General features: G+C 50.1%; 1 protein-coding gene across 3 annotated transcripts in view; it reads right to left on the reverse strand.

Moving 5' to 3' along the window:
* Positions 1-16,090, reverse strand: part of TNRC18 (trinucleotide repeat containing 18) — a 56,965-nt gene that overhangs the window by 2,803 nt on the left and 38,072 nt on the right. For all 3 annotated transcript variants that reach the window (XM_075165343.1, XM_075165342.1, XM_075165341.1), the window contains exons 16-27: positions 11,009-11,248; positions 8,183-8,625; positions 7,195-7,359; positions 6,005-6,146; positions 5,445-5,562; positions 5,085-5,160; positions 4,596-4,704; positions 3,548-3,664; positions 3,107-3,271; positions 1,254-2,548; positions 671-907; positions 122-196 (exon numbers count right to left, since the gene is read on the reverse strand). In XM_075165343.1, the coding sequence (XP_075021444.1) occupies positions 122-196; positions 671-907; positions 1,254-2,548; positions 3,107-3,271; positions 3,548-3,664; positions 4,596-4,704; positions 5,085-5,160; positions 5,445-5,562; positions 6,005-6,146; positions 7,195-7,359; positions 8,183-8,625; positions 11,009-11,248 (3,182 nt within the window). The remainder of the gene's footprint in view (positions 1-121; positions 197-670; positions 908-1,253; positions 2,549-3,106; positions 3,272-3,547; positions 3,665-4,595; positions 4,705-5,084; positions 5,161-5,444; positions 5,563-6,004; positions 6,147-7,194; positions 7,360-8,182; positions 8,626-11,008; positions 11,249-16,090) is intronic.

The following is a 16,090-nucleotide window of genomic DNA, read 5'->3' on the forward strand; positions in this document are numbered from 1 at the left end:
CTGCGGACTCAGCAGCTGAGGCAAAAAGCAAGAGCCAGAGAAGCTCGGGGGGCATCTCCCCAGCCGCAGTTGTTATGACGTCCCCAGCATCCCCTCCCAGCCCTCCCCCAACGTCACCAACCTCCATAAAGTCCTTCCTCTGGTTGGATGCCTGCAAAGCTGTGGACAGACTCCTGCCCGATTTCTGATCCCAGCGCTGTGCCCAAGAGGAAGAGAAAAGAGAAAACAGAAATGAAAAGCACGTGAATTCGTTGTTTTTCCATGCTATCACCTCCTGCCCACTGTATGTGCCTTCACAACCTCAACCCCCATCCACAGCTACTGCTAATACCAAGAGCCTACTGAAAACCACACTGTGTGCAAAATCCACTGCTTCTGAGCACCAGGCCAGTCGTTTTCACACTGTAAAAAGACTCGATCTGGCTCTTGACACCTTTTTGGACCAACACAGAAGTCTTTATTTCCTAGTACAATAAAACCCACCCTTCCCCTGCTCAAGGGGTAAACACCAGGCTTGTCCACACCACAGGCAGCCCCCACAACACAAAATGATGGGGCTACCCCCATTACGGTACCAGTAACAAACTGGGTCATGGGTGTTTTCCTCATCCTTGGAAACAAAAGGGAACAAGCAGCTTTGCAGCCCTCTCGGCAAAGGAGACCAGCGTACCTTGCCTTCGTTGAGTTTCTTCCCGGGGTTGGTTTCTTCTGGGTGATAAAACCATTTGACTCGGACCACCATGTTGTTCCCCCACGACTCCCACATGCTCTGGATCCGGCCAATGTAGGGCAGGTTGGGGCGGCCGGCTGAGAGGAAGACAGCACAGTCTCCGATGCGGATTATCTCCTTGCCCCGGACAATGGCCTTGTAGAAGAGCTTCCTGGCCTTCCCTTTCATTCCTCGTCTCTGCCAAGAGAGGATCACACAGGTGAGCAGCCAGGGATTGCCCAGGTTTCCCCCACCCACCACTGCTTGCCCTGTCCCGCATCCCACCCTACGTTGTCGGCAGAGCCACAGCATCCACAGGCATTCCCACAGGAAACGGGGCAGAGGGACACGCCATGCAGGATGGCTCCCCCAGACACAGCAAAGGCCAACCCCAATCTCCTTGCAAACTGGAGACCTTGGCCGGGGACACACCAGCCAGCGGAGTTTCACCACCCCAGGAGAAGGGGAAGGGCATGAGTAAGAGGCACCACAAGGCAAACGCCAGCGCAGAGCACTATGGAGCAGTGGGAGAGGCTCTGTTTACCTGTGTGGGTTTCCCAAACCACTTCCACAGCTGCCGTGCAGGGAGGAAAGCAGCAATCTTGGGCCTGTTCTCCACCGACGGCAGTCGCTGGCGCTTGGCCAGCTCCTTGGTGGTGGGCAGGTGGATGCCCTCGCGCTTTTTGGGCCTGCTCTTGTTGCCGCCCTGCTGCGGTGCCGGCTGTTGCACCGGCTGCTGCGCCGGCTGTTTCTGGTTCTGGGGGTGTGAGGACGCACGGGATTTCCCTGCCTGCTTGGTTTGCTTGGGTGGGAGGGTTTGCTGCACCGAGGAACTTGGCTGGGCCTCAGCTACTTCGTCATCAGAACTACAGGAGGAGTCTTCATCCGTAGTGGAGGAGGAAGAAGAGCTGGAGCTTGATGAAGAAGAGGTTGATGAGGCTGAGGAAGAGGAGGAAGAGGAGGATGAAGAGGAGCTGCTGCTAGAAGAGGAAGAGGAGGAGGAGTTGGAGGAAGAGAGAGGGGTGGATGCTCTCGAGCTGGCTGAGCTGCTGTCCTGGGCTTCCCCTCGGTTCTTCTCAGCCTCCTCTTCTCCGTCTGACTCGGAGCTGCTGTCACTGCTGTTGCTCTCTGACTCCTCCACGGCTGCTGGAGCTGCTGCCTTTTCTTCCTGGTCCTTCGAAGCGGTGAGGCTCTCTGCTGAGCCATCGAACTTTCCTCCGAAGCTGGCAGGGGAAGGTTCTCCCTCAGCTGCTTTGGCTCGGGAAGATTTCTGCTTGCCCTCTGCACCCACTGCAGGGGAATAGCCCAGCCCCAAGAGACTCTTGCCATCTCTGCGACTGGCCAGGTTCGAGTCCTCCAGCATCCTCATCGCCTCTTTCATCTTCTTTGTCTTTGGAGACATCACACCCTCGTGGTCCAGCTTGATCAGGATTTCGTTGTCATGCTTCCTCTGAGCCTTGACCATGGTGCCAAACTCCTGCGTCTCTTCTGTAGGCCGCCCTTTCTTCGCCTTGGCTTTCGATGCCGAAGCATCGCTGGAGCCGAAGGCCGCCAGCGTCCCCGGGAGGTCACTGTAGGGCTCCGTGCCGAGGATGCTGCCGAACACAGCAGGCTGGTAAGCGGGTTGCGGAGGGCTATGCAGCTTAGTGGAGATCTTCATTTTGCTGGCTTTTGACCGCTTTTCCTCTGCGGGGGCAGGAGAGCCTCCAGTCGGCAGCGGTTGTGATTTTCGCGACCCCTTCATGCTTGGCTTGCCCAAGCAGGCTGGCTTCTCTGGGACTGAAGAGGCAACAGGTGAAGACTCAACCTGATCCTTCTCTTCTGGCAAGGGAGCCTCTTCTGCAGAGGGGAGGAAACACAAAAGTATGATGGTTTCCATGCAGATGGGCTTTATTAGCTCAGACACAACCAGACACCAATACTGACTGGTCTCTGGCCAAGGGTGACTTGTTCCTGACTGCTTAGGTATCCCCAAAAAGGCACAGGTCCTCACTGCTCACTGAACAGCCTTACTAAGCAGCCTGGGCTGATGCCAGTGCCTGTGAGCAGCTGATGGGCAATGCCCAGCGATGCTGCTTCAACTGCAGGGGAACCAAACTGCAGATCTCCTGCATTGGCCCTACTGATGGCTGCTGAGATGCTCAGCTGAAAAGGGGGCCCTTCTCTGCAGCCTCGACTGACAGAAGGAGGCTCTCGCAGCACAGGCCAGCTTCTGAGCCAGCCTCCTGCAAACTGGAGCCACAGCAGCGCGAGCTGATGCACGGATGCTCTGCACTCAAGCAGTGCATCCACTCCCCTCCAAATCTTGCCCCAAGCAACAACTCTAACTTCGGGAGAGCGGTGGGGAACTGTGCAAGGACTCTTTCAACTCCAGGTCTGGCAGTGGTGACAACCTACCAGCTTTTGCCTTGACGCTCGGCTTTCTCCCTCGCCCTTTGCCCTTTGACACAGGCTCCTCTGACCCCATTGTAGGTCCCTCTTTTCCTTCTCCAGTGTCTTTGCTGGATTTACGGCTACGGCGCTTGGTGCTGGGCACCAAAAGGGCCGGGGAAGGCTCGGCACCTGGAACAGGTCAAAGAGATGGTCAAATGCAGTCAAATAACACATGAAACAGAGATGCGATACAGGGAACGTATCCCTACCAATTCTGCTAGGGACTGGGCCTTTTTCCCTATGGGTTATATCCCACCCCAGCTCTGCATGTCCGTAATTGATGGTGCAATCTTTGTGATTGAAAGTCTGTGAACTCGTTCCAAAATCTCAGAGGCAGGCGGCCCAAAACTCCTTACATTTCATAGTGGGAAGTGTCATGCAAAAAAACTGAACAGCAAGACTCACACTGGATCTTGTAGTCAGGTGGGAGAAGCCGAATGTGAGACAGCGGGATACGTCCCGTGTCCCCGTCATCAAACTCTACTGTGATGAGATCGCCATCTTCCTCCAGATCCAGGGCTCCTGTGGGTTGGGGGAGCAGAAGATGGGATTAGGGACAAACATCAGAATTCCAAGCCCTTGTCAGGGAAGTGGGGACATGGGGGAAGACAGGGATCCTGCACCAGCTCCAAAGCATCCCGTCCCTACCTTTCCTAGGCTGTGCAGGGAGAGCACAGAAGGCTCGCTCTGCAACAGAAAGTCCTGATAATACTAAACCAGCCCACCCAGTGTAAAATTTCCCAGTCATCAGCACTGCTCCAGAACATAACCACCATTCCAGTTAGACTTCCCACCTCTTTCCCCTATTTCTCTCTATTCTTGCAGAAATTCACTTCTCTGTTTTCACTGCAGTATCTTTTTTTTTTTTTGACCTGCATTTTGTAACTACTCTCAGCAATCACAAGCTGCTGCTTTTCACCTTCTCTCCAAGAGAAATCTGTGTTCCCACCCTCTCTTCTGCATCAGCATCACTTGTCTACAACTCATAAGTAATTCTTCCCTTATACACACGTAGTGTGACCAAGAGCCCAAAAGCAAGACCAGCCATGGTAGAATTGTCCAGGGCTCGTCATTGGCTTTTCAATGGGACCAGATGGGGGAGCTGATATGTCAGAGGCAAAGCTATGAGTGTGCAGGTGATTTAGAAACCTCCACAACCTCAGAAATCTTTGGTGCCTGGAGTTAATTCTGACTTCTTGAAGTGTGCTGAATTTCTCTGATATTTTAAGCTCCTAAATTGCTCAGACCTCTTCCTATGAGAGCACATCTCCTGGACCAACAGGATGTTACTAAACCAGCATCATGATCCGGAGGAGAGGAATGGGCCAGGCTCTGACCTCCAGGACACTCACAGCAAACCTCAGGGCTTCCCCAGACAAGCCTGACATCCCTCAGGACACGTAGGACTGAGACATCCCTGGTTCACAGTGCAGAGCAGCCAGGGTAGCCTTACCTCGGACAACTGTCCCTGGGTAGAGGCAGCGGTACTGCTGGCTCCAGTAGGCTGCAATCCTTGTGCCCTCGGGCAGGAATCGCACTGAAGGTGGTTTCACGTCGATAATCTGCTCGGGGCAAGAGGAAGGCAATTACTGACATTCTTGGCACCAGCACAGACCATCCTACCACACTTGGCACGTAGCAAAGCAGCTCTGGAGAAGGCAAGGGACAGTTTCTCTGCTGGGAAATGGCCTCCCGTCTGCTCACAGGGCAGCGTGAAGGACTATCCCTGCTGGCATACAGGCCTAGCGCCCACTGCCAGTGGGGGAGTTCACCCACAGGGCAGTGACCCACACCAAGGGGAGCTCTTCCCACACTGGCCACGGAGGCAGGACCAGGGCATCCCTGCAGCCCCAGCTGGGGGAGGAGGAGGCTTCCAGCTAGCCTCCTCCACCCCAAAACAGGGCTCAGGCACCAAGGACAGGCACGCCTTGGCCTCACATACCGCTTCCTGCAAGAGCTGCTCCAGGCAGTAAATGTGGGGACGGTTTCCCCTCTCACCTTCCACCACCACACGGTATCTGAAACACAAAGGCCCGGTCAGATACGGCACATGGAAGATATCACCCTGATCAGCTAACGCCTCCCTCTGAGCCGTACCACCAGTTTATTTGAGAACATTTAATGACAGGTAATTGGATTTTCCTCAGTGCTGATAAACCAGAGTGAACTCTCCTTCCCTCCCTGCCCAACTCTGTCAGTCTCTCTCCAACCAGCTCTACACAACCCCCAAATCGATCCCTGCATCAGCTGTGTCCCCATTCACCGGCAGAGCCCACGTGGATACGGCAGCCCCTCCACTCACATGTCTGGTGAATGCACCGTCTTGACATGCCCCGCATAAAGCAGCTTGTCATCCATGGGGATGAGGACACGCAGACCGTCTTTCAGCTCATCCTTGTCAATTATGCAGGAGCGGGGAGCTGTGAGGTGTTGGAGCAAGATAGGGATTAGAGAGCACCATACATGAAAAAGTGACAGCAAGGGGAGAAGGAAACCTCATACTCCCAGCATCACCCTCCCCTAGGAAAAGGCCAGTAAGCCCTTTGCAGAAAGGGCTTGCTCTCTCTGGCTAGCTTCCAGCAGAGGAAAATTTTGCCCTCTTGGTAATAATAATATACCAGTAAATGAAAAGGGCAGCTCAAAGACTGGGCTTCATCTAGATGTCACACTGATAAGGCTTGGTTTTGGCCATTCTGTTTTTGGCAAGCCAAATTGACTACAAAAGCGGTATCTCCACCCCAAGGACTCATGGCTTTGGATGAGGAACGTGTGAAAGCAGCGGAGTCCTCCTCTGAGCAGCCCTGGGAAAGTTGCCCAGCTCCTCTACCTGTACAATTAGCCCTGCAGCCCCTCTGCCCTCACCTGGTGTGGGCGGTCGCTCAACCAGCATGCTCAGTGGGATGTTCTCATCCTCTGAGAAGCTGCTGTCTTGGTTGGGTTCAAAATCCTCCTCTGCTGCCATGCTCTCCATGAGCTTGCTGACAGCTCCTCCTTTCCCTCGATTCTGCAGGAGAGCAAGCAGCACGTCAGCTGGATGACAACAGGCAACAGTCTGATCCCATCTCACCTTCCTCCAGCAACAAATAACCTGAGGATATTGGGACAAACTTGTCTCCATCCTCAGCAATGTTAATCACACAGACAGTTAAGTGGGTGTACCCAAATTTGCTTTTTGGTTGAACAAAGACCTTTGTTTTTCTTGGTTTATCCCCAAGCATCATTGACAGCTGACCAAAAGCTATTTCACGCATCCTAGCCACATCTCACTCCTGGAGGTTAGGAAGAGATGTTGTGGAGCAGACAGTTGTACTTTGCTCTGCATTCACCATCTCTCTGCACAATGTTCCTGACACCCTGTCTTCACTAAAGAGGCAGCAGGCACTGTTCCTATTTTTTCTCAAAGCCCCACGATCCGTTTCTTGCTGTTACACACAGACCATAAGCATTATACTCAGAAATCATAGAATCATACAATAGTTTGGATTGGAAGGGACCTTTAAAGGTCATCTAGTCCAACCCCCCTGCCATGGGCAGGGACATCTTCAACTAGATCAGGCTGCTCAGAGCCCCGTCCAACCTGACCTTGAATGTTTCCAGCGATCGGGCATCTACCATCTCTCTGGGCAACCTGTGCCAGTGTTTCGTGTGAGAAGATGCAGTAATGTGTGTTATGAGAGAAGACAGGCTACAGCAATGGAGCAGAAACCAGTTGTGACCTGGCTCACTCAGTGCTGAGCAAGGCAACTCCATCACCATCTCCCTGGTCCTTGCTATCCGTGAAAGCTCTCCCTCCACCCCGTGGCGGCCTTAGAGAACGTCCTGCCTGCTCATTAATTTGGGAATGAAGGCAAACGAACGCCAGATGGTAGCAGCAGGTACTACCTGATAGTCTTTCCTTGGTTTTTAGGCTTCTCAAATCAGCATTTTGCCTGTAACACACCCAGAAAGACCTGCATGTCTGTTTTCCCTCCCTTACACTGCAACAGTCCAGGAAAAGAGCAGGGCTCTGGCAGCCACCCTCCAGCTCACCCAGACTAGAACCAGCCCCTCACCTCTTTTTTCACCTCCTTGGCTTTCACCTTAGCTTTGCTCTTCTTGGTGGAGCCCAGGGCATTCGCCAGGCTGACACGAACATCAGATGGGGAGCTAGGAATGCCGGGAGGAGACATGGACGAGGAGGACGAGCAGCAGGGCGTTTCTTTACCCTTCTTCCGCTGCTAAAAATAAAAAGAAAACACTCCCATCAGCAAAGAGAGGATTGGTAAAGATCTGGGCCCACGGAGAGGGGAAAGGTGGAGCAAAGCAGGCTGTGCACAGGTAGGATGAGTTAGTTCACTGACCGCACCACGTCTTACATCTGCCAGCTCTGCTTTCAAGCTTCACACATTTTGGGAAGAGCTTTTCATTACCCTGGAGAACAATTCCTGCCCATCAAACCTTCCCCCGAAGAGCTTCAAGAAGATCCCAGCTGGCCTCATGTCACAACTAACTTGTCTAACTCTCCCCACAATCAGTGCTCCTCCATAATGCTACCACGAACTGAACTGAAGCCGGAGGGAGCCGAGCTTTCAGCCAAGGTGAACAGCCAGCAACCCAGAGACCACTGCCACCACCAGCCAGGGATAGCCCTCAGAAGACACCATATAAAAGGTGAACAGCTTTAAAGGCCAGTATGGGGACCACACCTCAGCAAGTGGATAAGATCGTGCAGAGACTGAGAGAGAGATTTCACAGATCTTTTAATGCAGAATTGTCCACTCTGGCAAATCCAAGCAGGATGGATTTGGGACATGGAGGGTGACACAAGTAACCTGCCCTGATCAAACACAACAGGCTTTTACTCCCTGCGAGTCAGACCCAAGACTGACAGCTCCTCCAGGTGTACGTGGGGCTGGCAGGGGTGACAAGGAGCAGCCAAACAGCACTGGGGCAACTGCTGTAACAGGACTCAACTCTCTCCTGCCCTAGCGGAGTTATTCGCCCTCCCCTCACCCTCAGCTCCCAAGGGTCCCACACCAATTCTGCTAGTGCATTTCTCACCTTGCTTAGGTCCTTCCTCTCCTTCCCCTTGCTGCCCTCTTTTTTGGGGCTCATAGGTGCCCCCTTGCCACAGCGCCCAGGCTTGGAGACAGGAGTGGAGCTGGCAGGCGTCGCAGGGGTCAGCATGGCTGAGGATGTGGTGGCGTCGTGGAGGAAGATCCTCTCGCTCCGGCGCCGGTTCCACAGGTCATCATCGCTGGCCTCTAGCCCAAACTCAAAGCTCAAGTCCTTGGGAGACTTGAATTTCTTCAGCTTGCGGCCTTTCTCAGACCCAAGCTTGGCCTTGTCAGCACTCCCAGATCCGGAGTCAAGGCTGCTGGGGGCCTGGCTTGGTGGGATGCTGCTTGCCTCCAGTGGCCCCTTCTTTCCCCGCAGCAGCCCTGAAGGCGACTTCTTCCTGATCTTGATCTCACTTTCCGAGTCGGTGTATTCAAACTCTGTCCCTAGGTGCAAAGGATTTAACTATCAGTCAAAGCCCTGGCTCAGCCAAGCAGGGCCATGTCCTTCTAAAAGCTTTTGGACTCCATGGGAGATGCCATGCCGGTTCAAGAGAGCCCTCGGTGCTCCCCTTTCCAACCCTCACATCCCTCTGATCTATACTTCCACCCTGTAAAACACTGATTTCCCTGAAAATAAGTCTCCCCTACCCCAAACCAGAGTCCACCCATTCAGGCAGCATGGGTCACGACGTTTGCTGCCTCCATTTTCTCCCCTCTCCCACAATCAAAGCCCTGCAGGGAAGCTCATAAGACAAAATATCCTCTAACGTTTGCTTCTCCATAAAAAGGAGTTCCTCAGCTGAAGCAAAGCACAAACCCCACACGCTGAGCCTTCCTCTCCTCCTGGTGGGAGTGCTCTCCAGTCTCACCTGCGTTTCAGGAGAACGATCTCTTTAATGAATTGAATAAACCCAGTTTTCAAGCCTATTTTTTCCCATTGGCCATCAGACATCGCAGATCTTTTTACTGGCTCAGGTAATCACCTTAAAGTCAAGAGAGATAAGTGATCTTTTGTCTGTGGCAAATGGAAATCCCCTCACATTGGCCTCTGCTCAGCATCATGGGCACAGCAGTACCCAGAGGCCTGAAATACTGTAGTAACACCAAGATGTTCACCACCTTCAGTGTGTTCCCCAGAACCTGATAAAGGAGAGCAAGACCATACGTTTCCAGGGGCAGAAGGGAAACTGAGGCAGCACCTACACACCTAGCAACATGGGCAGGAGGGTAGGCAAAGCACCGTGGCTGCACAGGCGCTGTGCCGTCAGAGGGATACAGCCAGGAGGAAACTTGCCCAAGGTCATGCAGTAAGTCTATGTTGGAACAAGAAACACACCCCAGGTTTTCTAAATCCACTTACTTCCCAGGGCACTGGACCTCATGAGATGGCACAGCACCTCTGAAGATGTGTAGAAACATCAGCAGAACCTGGTTCTCCCTCTCCAAAAAAGAGCATCAGCCAAAGGTCTCTCTTGTATCCTCCTCCCACCTGCTGTGGATCTGCCCTCTCTGCACTCTCGTTTGCATGACTTTGCCTTCAGACCAACAAGGTCTGAAATCAGGCCTCGCTTGGCAGAATCTCTTCTCAAGCCCAACAGTGAACGGCCCCTGCTGTGATAACCACTGCTTGCAGAAGACCCTTGAGAAAGGACATACAGGACCGAACAACATTCACGCGGGTAAACGAAAACGTACGAGGTACAAACATGGAGAGCATCTTCTCTCAGTCCTTCTCTCTCAAATATGCTCACTTTCCTGGGTAAATGTAGTCTGCAGGAACCTGCTCTCGTCTTCTAGCCAAACCTCTTCCCCTGAGAAAGCCCCAGCACAAGCAGGAAAAGAGCAAGCCCGTCAAAATCAAAGCTGGCAAGGCTCAAAATCAAAAACCCACTGGAAATTACAACACCCCTTTTCCTCTCTCACTGCCGCATGAGACAATTTCTAGATGCTTCTAGTTTCAAGGAGGACAGGTTACAAGACGATAAATTCTTAACGGAGGCTGTTGGAACAAGTTGGCAAAATCCTAATATAGCATGGAAACAGTGCTAAAACAAGCCAGGCTCCCCAGGAAGACATAATTTTCTATTCTGAAGCATGCTATAAATTCCATTATCACTTAATAAATATTAATAGAGAATTTATAAATGGAGCCCATATGGATCTGTCTGACCGGGAACGATGTCACCAATGGGCACTTGTGCAGCAAGGCATGGGGAGGGGAAGAAATGAAACTGCCAATTATGTGTAACACACTGAAACTGAGACAGAGACTGGGACAGAAACACAGGGTCAGGCATTGCAAACACATGCAGAGGAAGGAATGCTCATTTCAAGTCTCACTGGCCGGTTTCTGTGAGGAAGCTGATGGGATGGGCTGATTGAAGGAGTTTTTCTTCTGCTTGGGTGTCCCTGCTTCTCTTGGGTATCTAAGATCAGCTGCATTTAGCACATGTTTCCTTCCCTGAAATGTAACAGCACTTCACTGCCCTCAGCACTCTGTCCAAGGGGACACAGTATCCCATCACTTGCCTTTGCAGCATGACTGTTCAGGATTTGCCAGGTAGGAAAAGACAAAACTTTGAGAAAGCCACAGGCAACTGCCCCAAGGGAAGCCATGGCTGCAGCTGCTAAACCTGCCATACCCGTGCATGGTTCTAGTTTTCTTGCCAGGCGATTCCCCCCACCTTCAGCATCAGGACCAAGCAGCCAAAAGCAAAGAAAGGGCAAGACAAGTGTCTGGGTAACAACGTGCTCTCTTGCAGCACAGTAGGACCTCCTGAACCTTCTACCTTGCCCCGATGGTGCTAACCCTAACCACGCAACTCACCCATCAGGCTCTGCCGCTCCTCCTTCTTCTTCGCCTTCTGCTTGGCCTCCAGCTGGATGATGGAAAGTGGAGGGGGAACAATGGGGCTGGGCATTGCACTGGCGGCAAACCTTGCTAGAAGGCCCAGGCCACTCTCATCAAGAGCAGGTGATGAAAGCCTGTCGGTGCCGTCCGTCCCATAGTCCTCTGCTTCCTCCTCTTCCTCTTCGTCCTCCTCTTCCTCTTCCTCTGAGCTAGAATCTAGCACGCAGAAAAGAAGCAGCCCATTACAAATCTCATGGAGTTGTGCATCAGCCACATTTCCACCCCAAACCGGTAACTCTCCTGCTGCTCTGTGCTCGCGTAAGTAGCACTGAGCCACCCATGAGCTGAGCCAGAAGATGTTGGCCAGGGACACACACGTGTCTTTGCAGCCATATAGCCGATACTACCCTGCCTACCACCACCCTTGAAGGACACAGCAATACAGGGTACAGCAAAGAGGACCCACTCAAGGCGAGGGAGGGAAGAGCAGGGTGTTGGCAGAGATTTGAAAAGGACACCACGCACCCCTTCCCTGCAGCTTTCAGGAGGAATTAAAAGCTTAATTCCTTTGAAAATCCCAACCTCGGAGCTGTGGGATTCCCCTCCCGCCCACCACCTCTTCCTCCATAATGAAATCCATTAGCTTAATCAGAATCAGAGATCAGCATGGAAGGGGAATACCAGAGATCAGCCTGCGCCACGGTGGGAGGCAAGGAGGACACAGAGAGGAGAAGGGGCAGGAGGCAAAAATGCAAAGGAGGGAAGGGAAATCATAATTCGAAAGCAATGGATTTGGAATGCATAAGGGGGGAAAGTGTAGGTAGCGTTGGAGACAAGGAGGAGTGTTTAAACGCTCTGCCTCAGAACTCTCCGTGCCTTTCATTTCCCTCTCTACAGCTCAGGCTAGGGAAGCCCAGCTCAGCACGGGCAGGAGAGCTGCCCACAGCCCAAACCCTAATTCTGGCAAAGAAATCAGCCTTGCTGCCTGCCTCGGCTGACACCCGCAGAGAGCAGTAGGCTGGAGTTTTCCTTTACGGTGTGCATATACGGCAGGTATTTTGGGGGTAGATGCTCTGAGAGTGGCACCTCTCCTTTCCTGCAGCACTTCCCAAGAGTCTGTCATCAGCAAAAAGGCAATTAATTTTAACGGCATCTCATCCAGTTAGTGCTGGTGAGCGAGAGTCACTACACAAATGCACATATACCACACACATACATATACACACACATATATGAGCACATAGAAATATATATATATAACTGCAAAAAGCGGGTCTGGAAAAGATATTTCATTTCTCTTGAAATTGAGGGCTTAAGTAGGATCATCAAGGTTGCTGGAAAATTTCCACCGCTAGCAGGAGCCCTGCTCTCCCTGCCTGAGCCCACTCGCCAGCTCCCCGCCAGCCGCTATCCCTGCGTCTGAAAGCCAGCCAAATGAGAAACCAGATCCCTTCAAAATGAGCTGGAATGAACATGAAAATCCTTTTCTTTTCACGTATGCCCTCTGGGATAGATAAAAACGTCCTCAACACTTGGTTGTTCAAAAAAAAAAATTACAATAACACAAGTGTTATTCTTCCACTTTGGATTATTTTTCCATGACATTAGAAATAACAGGAATATCAGAAAACAGTGTTCTCATCCTTGCATTTTATCAATTGAAGTAATGGCCAGCTATTGTTTTTTACTTTTTTTTTTTTAACAAGGAGAGCTTTTCTCCGTAGCATACATCAGATAGTCACAGAATACTAATTTCTAACTGCATAAAAATCCCATCCCCATTTCAGTTGCTCAGGCCGGTTCCTTGTGATATAAAAATGCTACTAAACCTACAGTCCTGCAGTAAATACCAAGAAATCCACAGCTCTGCTTACTCCTTGCATAAAAACCACATGCAAAAAAAAAAATCCACAGCAAATTAGGATCAGATTCCTTCCCCTACCAGAAAAGGGGGCACAAATGCTATTTTTCTACAACGTTTTGCCAAAAAGAAAACCAATCCAGATGAACTCGGTATTCTGAGACGCAGAAACCACCTGCCTGAAAAGCAGGAAAACCGTGCCTGAGTGCAATGACACACCATGGGGTATTGAGACCCCCTTCACACATCCCATTTGGCTCCAAAATTCAGCAATTCTCAGCAAAACCAGAAAAGAACTGAAAAAAATCAACCTGTACAGCCCCTCATGCCAGACCTAGAGAGCCAGCCGAGCGGAGAGCGACTCGCTGAGCAGCTGGGGAGCAAAACAGGCCAAAAAATGGGAAAGTCTGCAGGAAAATCCCTCCATGACCTGTCCCGCGCAAATCCCACGCAGCACCCTTAGCTCAGCCGCACCGACTGCCCCAGGGCTGTGCCGAGCACGGGCAGCACCTCTCCTTTGGCACTTGAAGACTCTGCACGTGCGAGGGCACAAGGGTGCCCAGCAGCTAAGGTAAAACAGATTTAAAAGCCAGGATGAAAGCAGCTATTACTCACGCTACAGAAAACGTACGATACAATAACATACCTGGCAGTTATTCTAACCTCTTTCAAATATACGGTGACACACTTTGGAAAGACAACTGAAGATAGTCTCTTGTCAGCATTTTTACCAGAACGCTTATATTTTTATCTGCATGAGATTCAATTTTCAGCCTGAAAATAAATACATTTTAACACATTCGCAGCACAGATCTATCCTCCTCCACCTCACATGGCGAGGGCAGATCTTGCTAACTCCACTTTACATTCACAGCACAATCCCTGCTCCTGATTTTCCAAGGGACAAAAACTAACAAATGAAACAAAAAGAACACCTTTGGGGCTCTGCTCCAAACCCACATGCTTCTAAACTAACTCCCCAAATTTATGGTCACGGTGGCAAATAAGCTGCTGGTGCTCTATGGGCATCTGCATGGCTTCTTGGAGAGGCTCCTGATGCCTGCATTTAATGTGAAGCAGGAGTTTTACTCCTACTGTACCCAAATTATGTGTGGGCTTAAAATGAAGTATGCTCAGATGCCTTAACACAATTGAAGCCTCAATTTTTTCTCCTGAAAAGGTGATTTTTAGTTAACGATGGGGAAGAAGACATTTTAAAAACCATTTTTTCCTTCAACGGTAATTCTGTTAACATTGAGCAAGGGTAAGGGAAAAAAATATTCAAAGTTAAAAAAATATCTTTTCTAATTAACATTTTTAAGAGCATGTATATGTGTGTATATACCCACACACGCAACCACATGTGTACATACAACTCTACAGCCAAAACAAACAATAAATTCATATTTAAATGCTCTGATGCCAGATAAACCGAAGCCAAAGAAGATTTTTTTTCTAAAATTTTTACCTGCATTAAATTAAAAACCAAACCCAATTAAAAATACTAAATTTTCTTATTGCTTTTAACAGCTAAGCTGCCATGGTATTTTACTGTAGGAGAGCAGTAAATGAAGCTTTGTTAATGATGAACAGAAATTGGTTAAGCAATTTGGTTTTTAAAGACTGATGTAACAAGACGGATTGAGGGGGATGTGGAGAGGAAAGGCTTGGGAAGGGGGGAGTAAAAACACACACTTAAAAGAGTCATTTCACATTGTAAAAAAAATAGCATGATTTTCTCATAACACCAAGCAGGCCTACAGCATACAAAGCAGGCTAAGTACAGGCAGACTTTAGACAGCTACTGGGTCATTGACATCTGATTTGTGATCTGTCCAAATTCTGGAGGTTACTTATTTTTGAATGTCCAATTTAAGATTGTACCGTTTTTTGGTCAAACAAGCCAATTCTCATCATCGGAAGATTATTTTCTCCCCCCATATGTGCTGTGCTGCTGACTCCAGAAGTACTTACAAAAACCTAAAAATATTACAACTATCACATGGGAATGACTGTGTAGGTGACCAGTTATCCCTCACTGTTTTTTTTTTCACTCGGATAAAATCAGCCTTCAAGTCAGGGGAAGAAGGTACTCATTTCTTAGTACTAATCTCTTAGTAATTTTTCAAGGAAAACAGAGATTGAGGAGGAGGAAGTATTGGTCTTCGGCTTTGGAAAGCTCATAGTATTACCTATCTGATGGTTTTCAAAGGTCCCATGTGGCTTTGGCCCACATTAGCAGTTTCCTCCCCAAGGTCACTGGAAGAAAAACCACAAGCTTTGCCTGTTATCAGAATGGCAACGTGGTGTTTGGTCTGCAAGAAAGCAGCGTGTCCCTACCTCTTCTATCTCGAACCAGATGAAAACAGGTCTTCCTGCAGCTACTCCTACCTCTGACATAGATATTGGCAGGGCCATGGCCAGCCAATTACCCTGATACTAGGACAGTCTGCATCGTGGCCCAGAAACCTTTAAGGACAGTGGCAGAGCCTTTGCAGGCAGCGCCGTGGCTTCTCATCTTGGACCCATCTGCAAATCCCTCCCCTTACTGAGTTAAGGGCTTCTCCAAAAGAAGGTCTGCAAACAGTAAAGCATTTCTGGAGTCCTCAAACACACGCACAGAAGCAAACCTTCCATGCAAGACTCTTCATGGACAGAGGAAAGTCAAAAGCGGACAGCAATCATCTTCAAAATTAAAATAACCAAGAGAATGCAAAGAGCTACGTGTCATTATTCAAGGAGGTAACATCGAAACATCTGAGGCTGACAGATGACATAAAGAAAAGTTATTTTGCCTACCTACATAACAATGGTCAAGGTTCGGGTTCATGGCTAGTGACCCTCGCTGAGAAGTGTCTGCCCTACAACCAGCCAACCACTTTGCTTCTTTAGTGCAGCGTGAGAGCAAATGCAAGAGACCGACACAGACATTCAAAGCATCATGGATAGGGGCAGGGGTGAAAGGGTTGGTCAAGCAGCTGCAAGGAGAAAGCGAGCACTTCTAGAAAAGCTGAGGTTATTAATTGGTTTAGTATCAGGGAAAGCCATTAGAAACCCTATTACCCAAATATCCCTTCAAGTAATACTTCTGGGAAAGAACAACGAAAAAAAAATCATTTGCAGAAAAAAAACAAAACTGTAACCAATAATCCCTCCCCGCCTCCCCCTCCACGCCCACCTCCCAACCCAGGAGGTTT

This window comes from Calonectris borealis, chromosome 16 (assembly GCF_964195595.1).
Source record: "Calonectris borealis chromosome 16, bCalBor7.hap1.2, whole genome shotgun sequence".
In the NCBI taxonomy this organism is placed as follows: domain Eukaryota; kingdom Metazoa; phylum Chordata; class Aves; order Procellariiformes; family Procellariidae; genus Calonectris; species Calonectris borealis.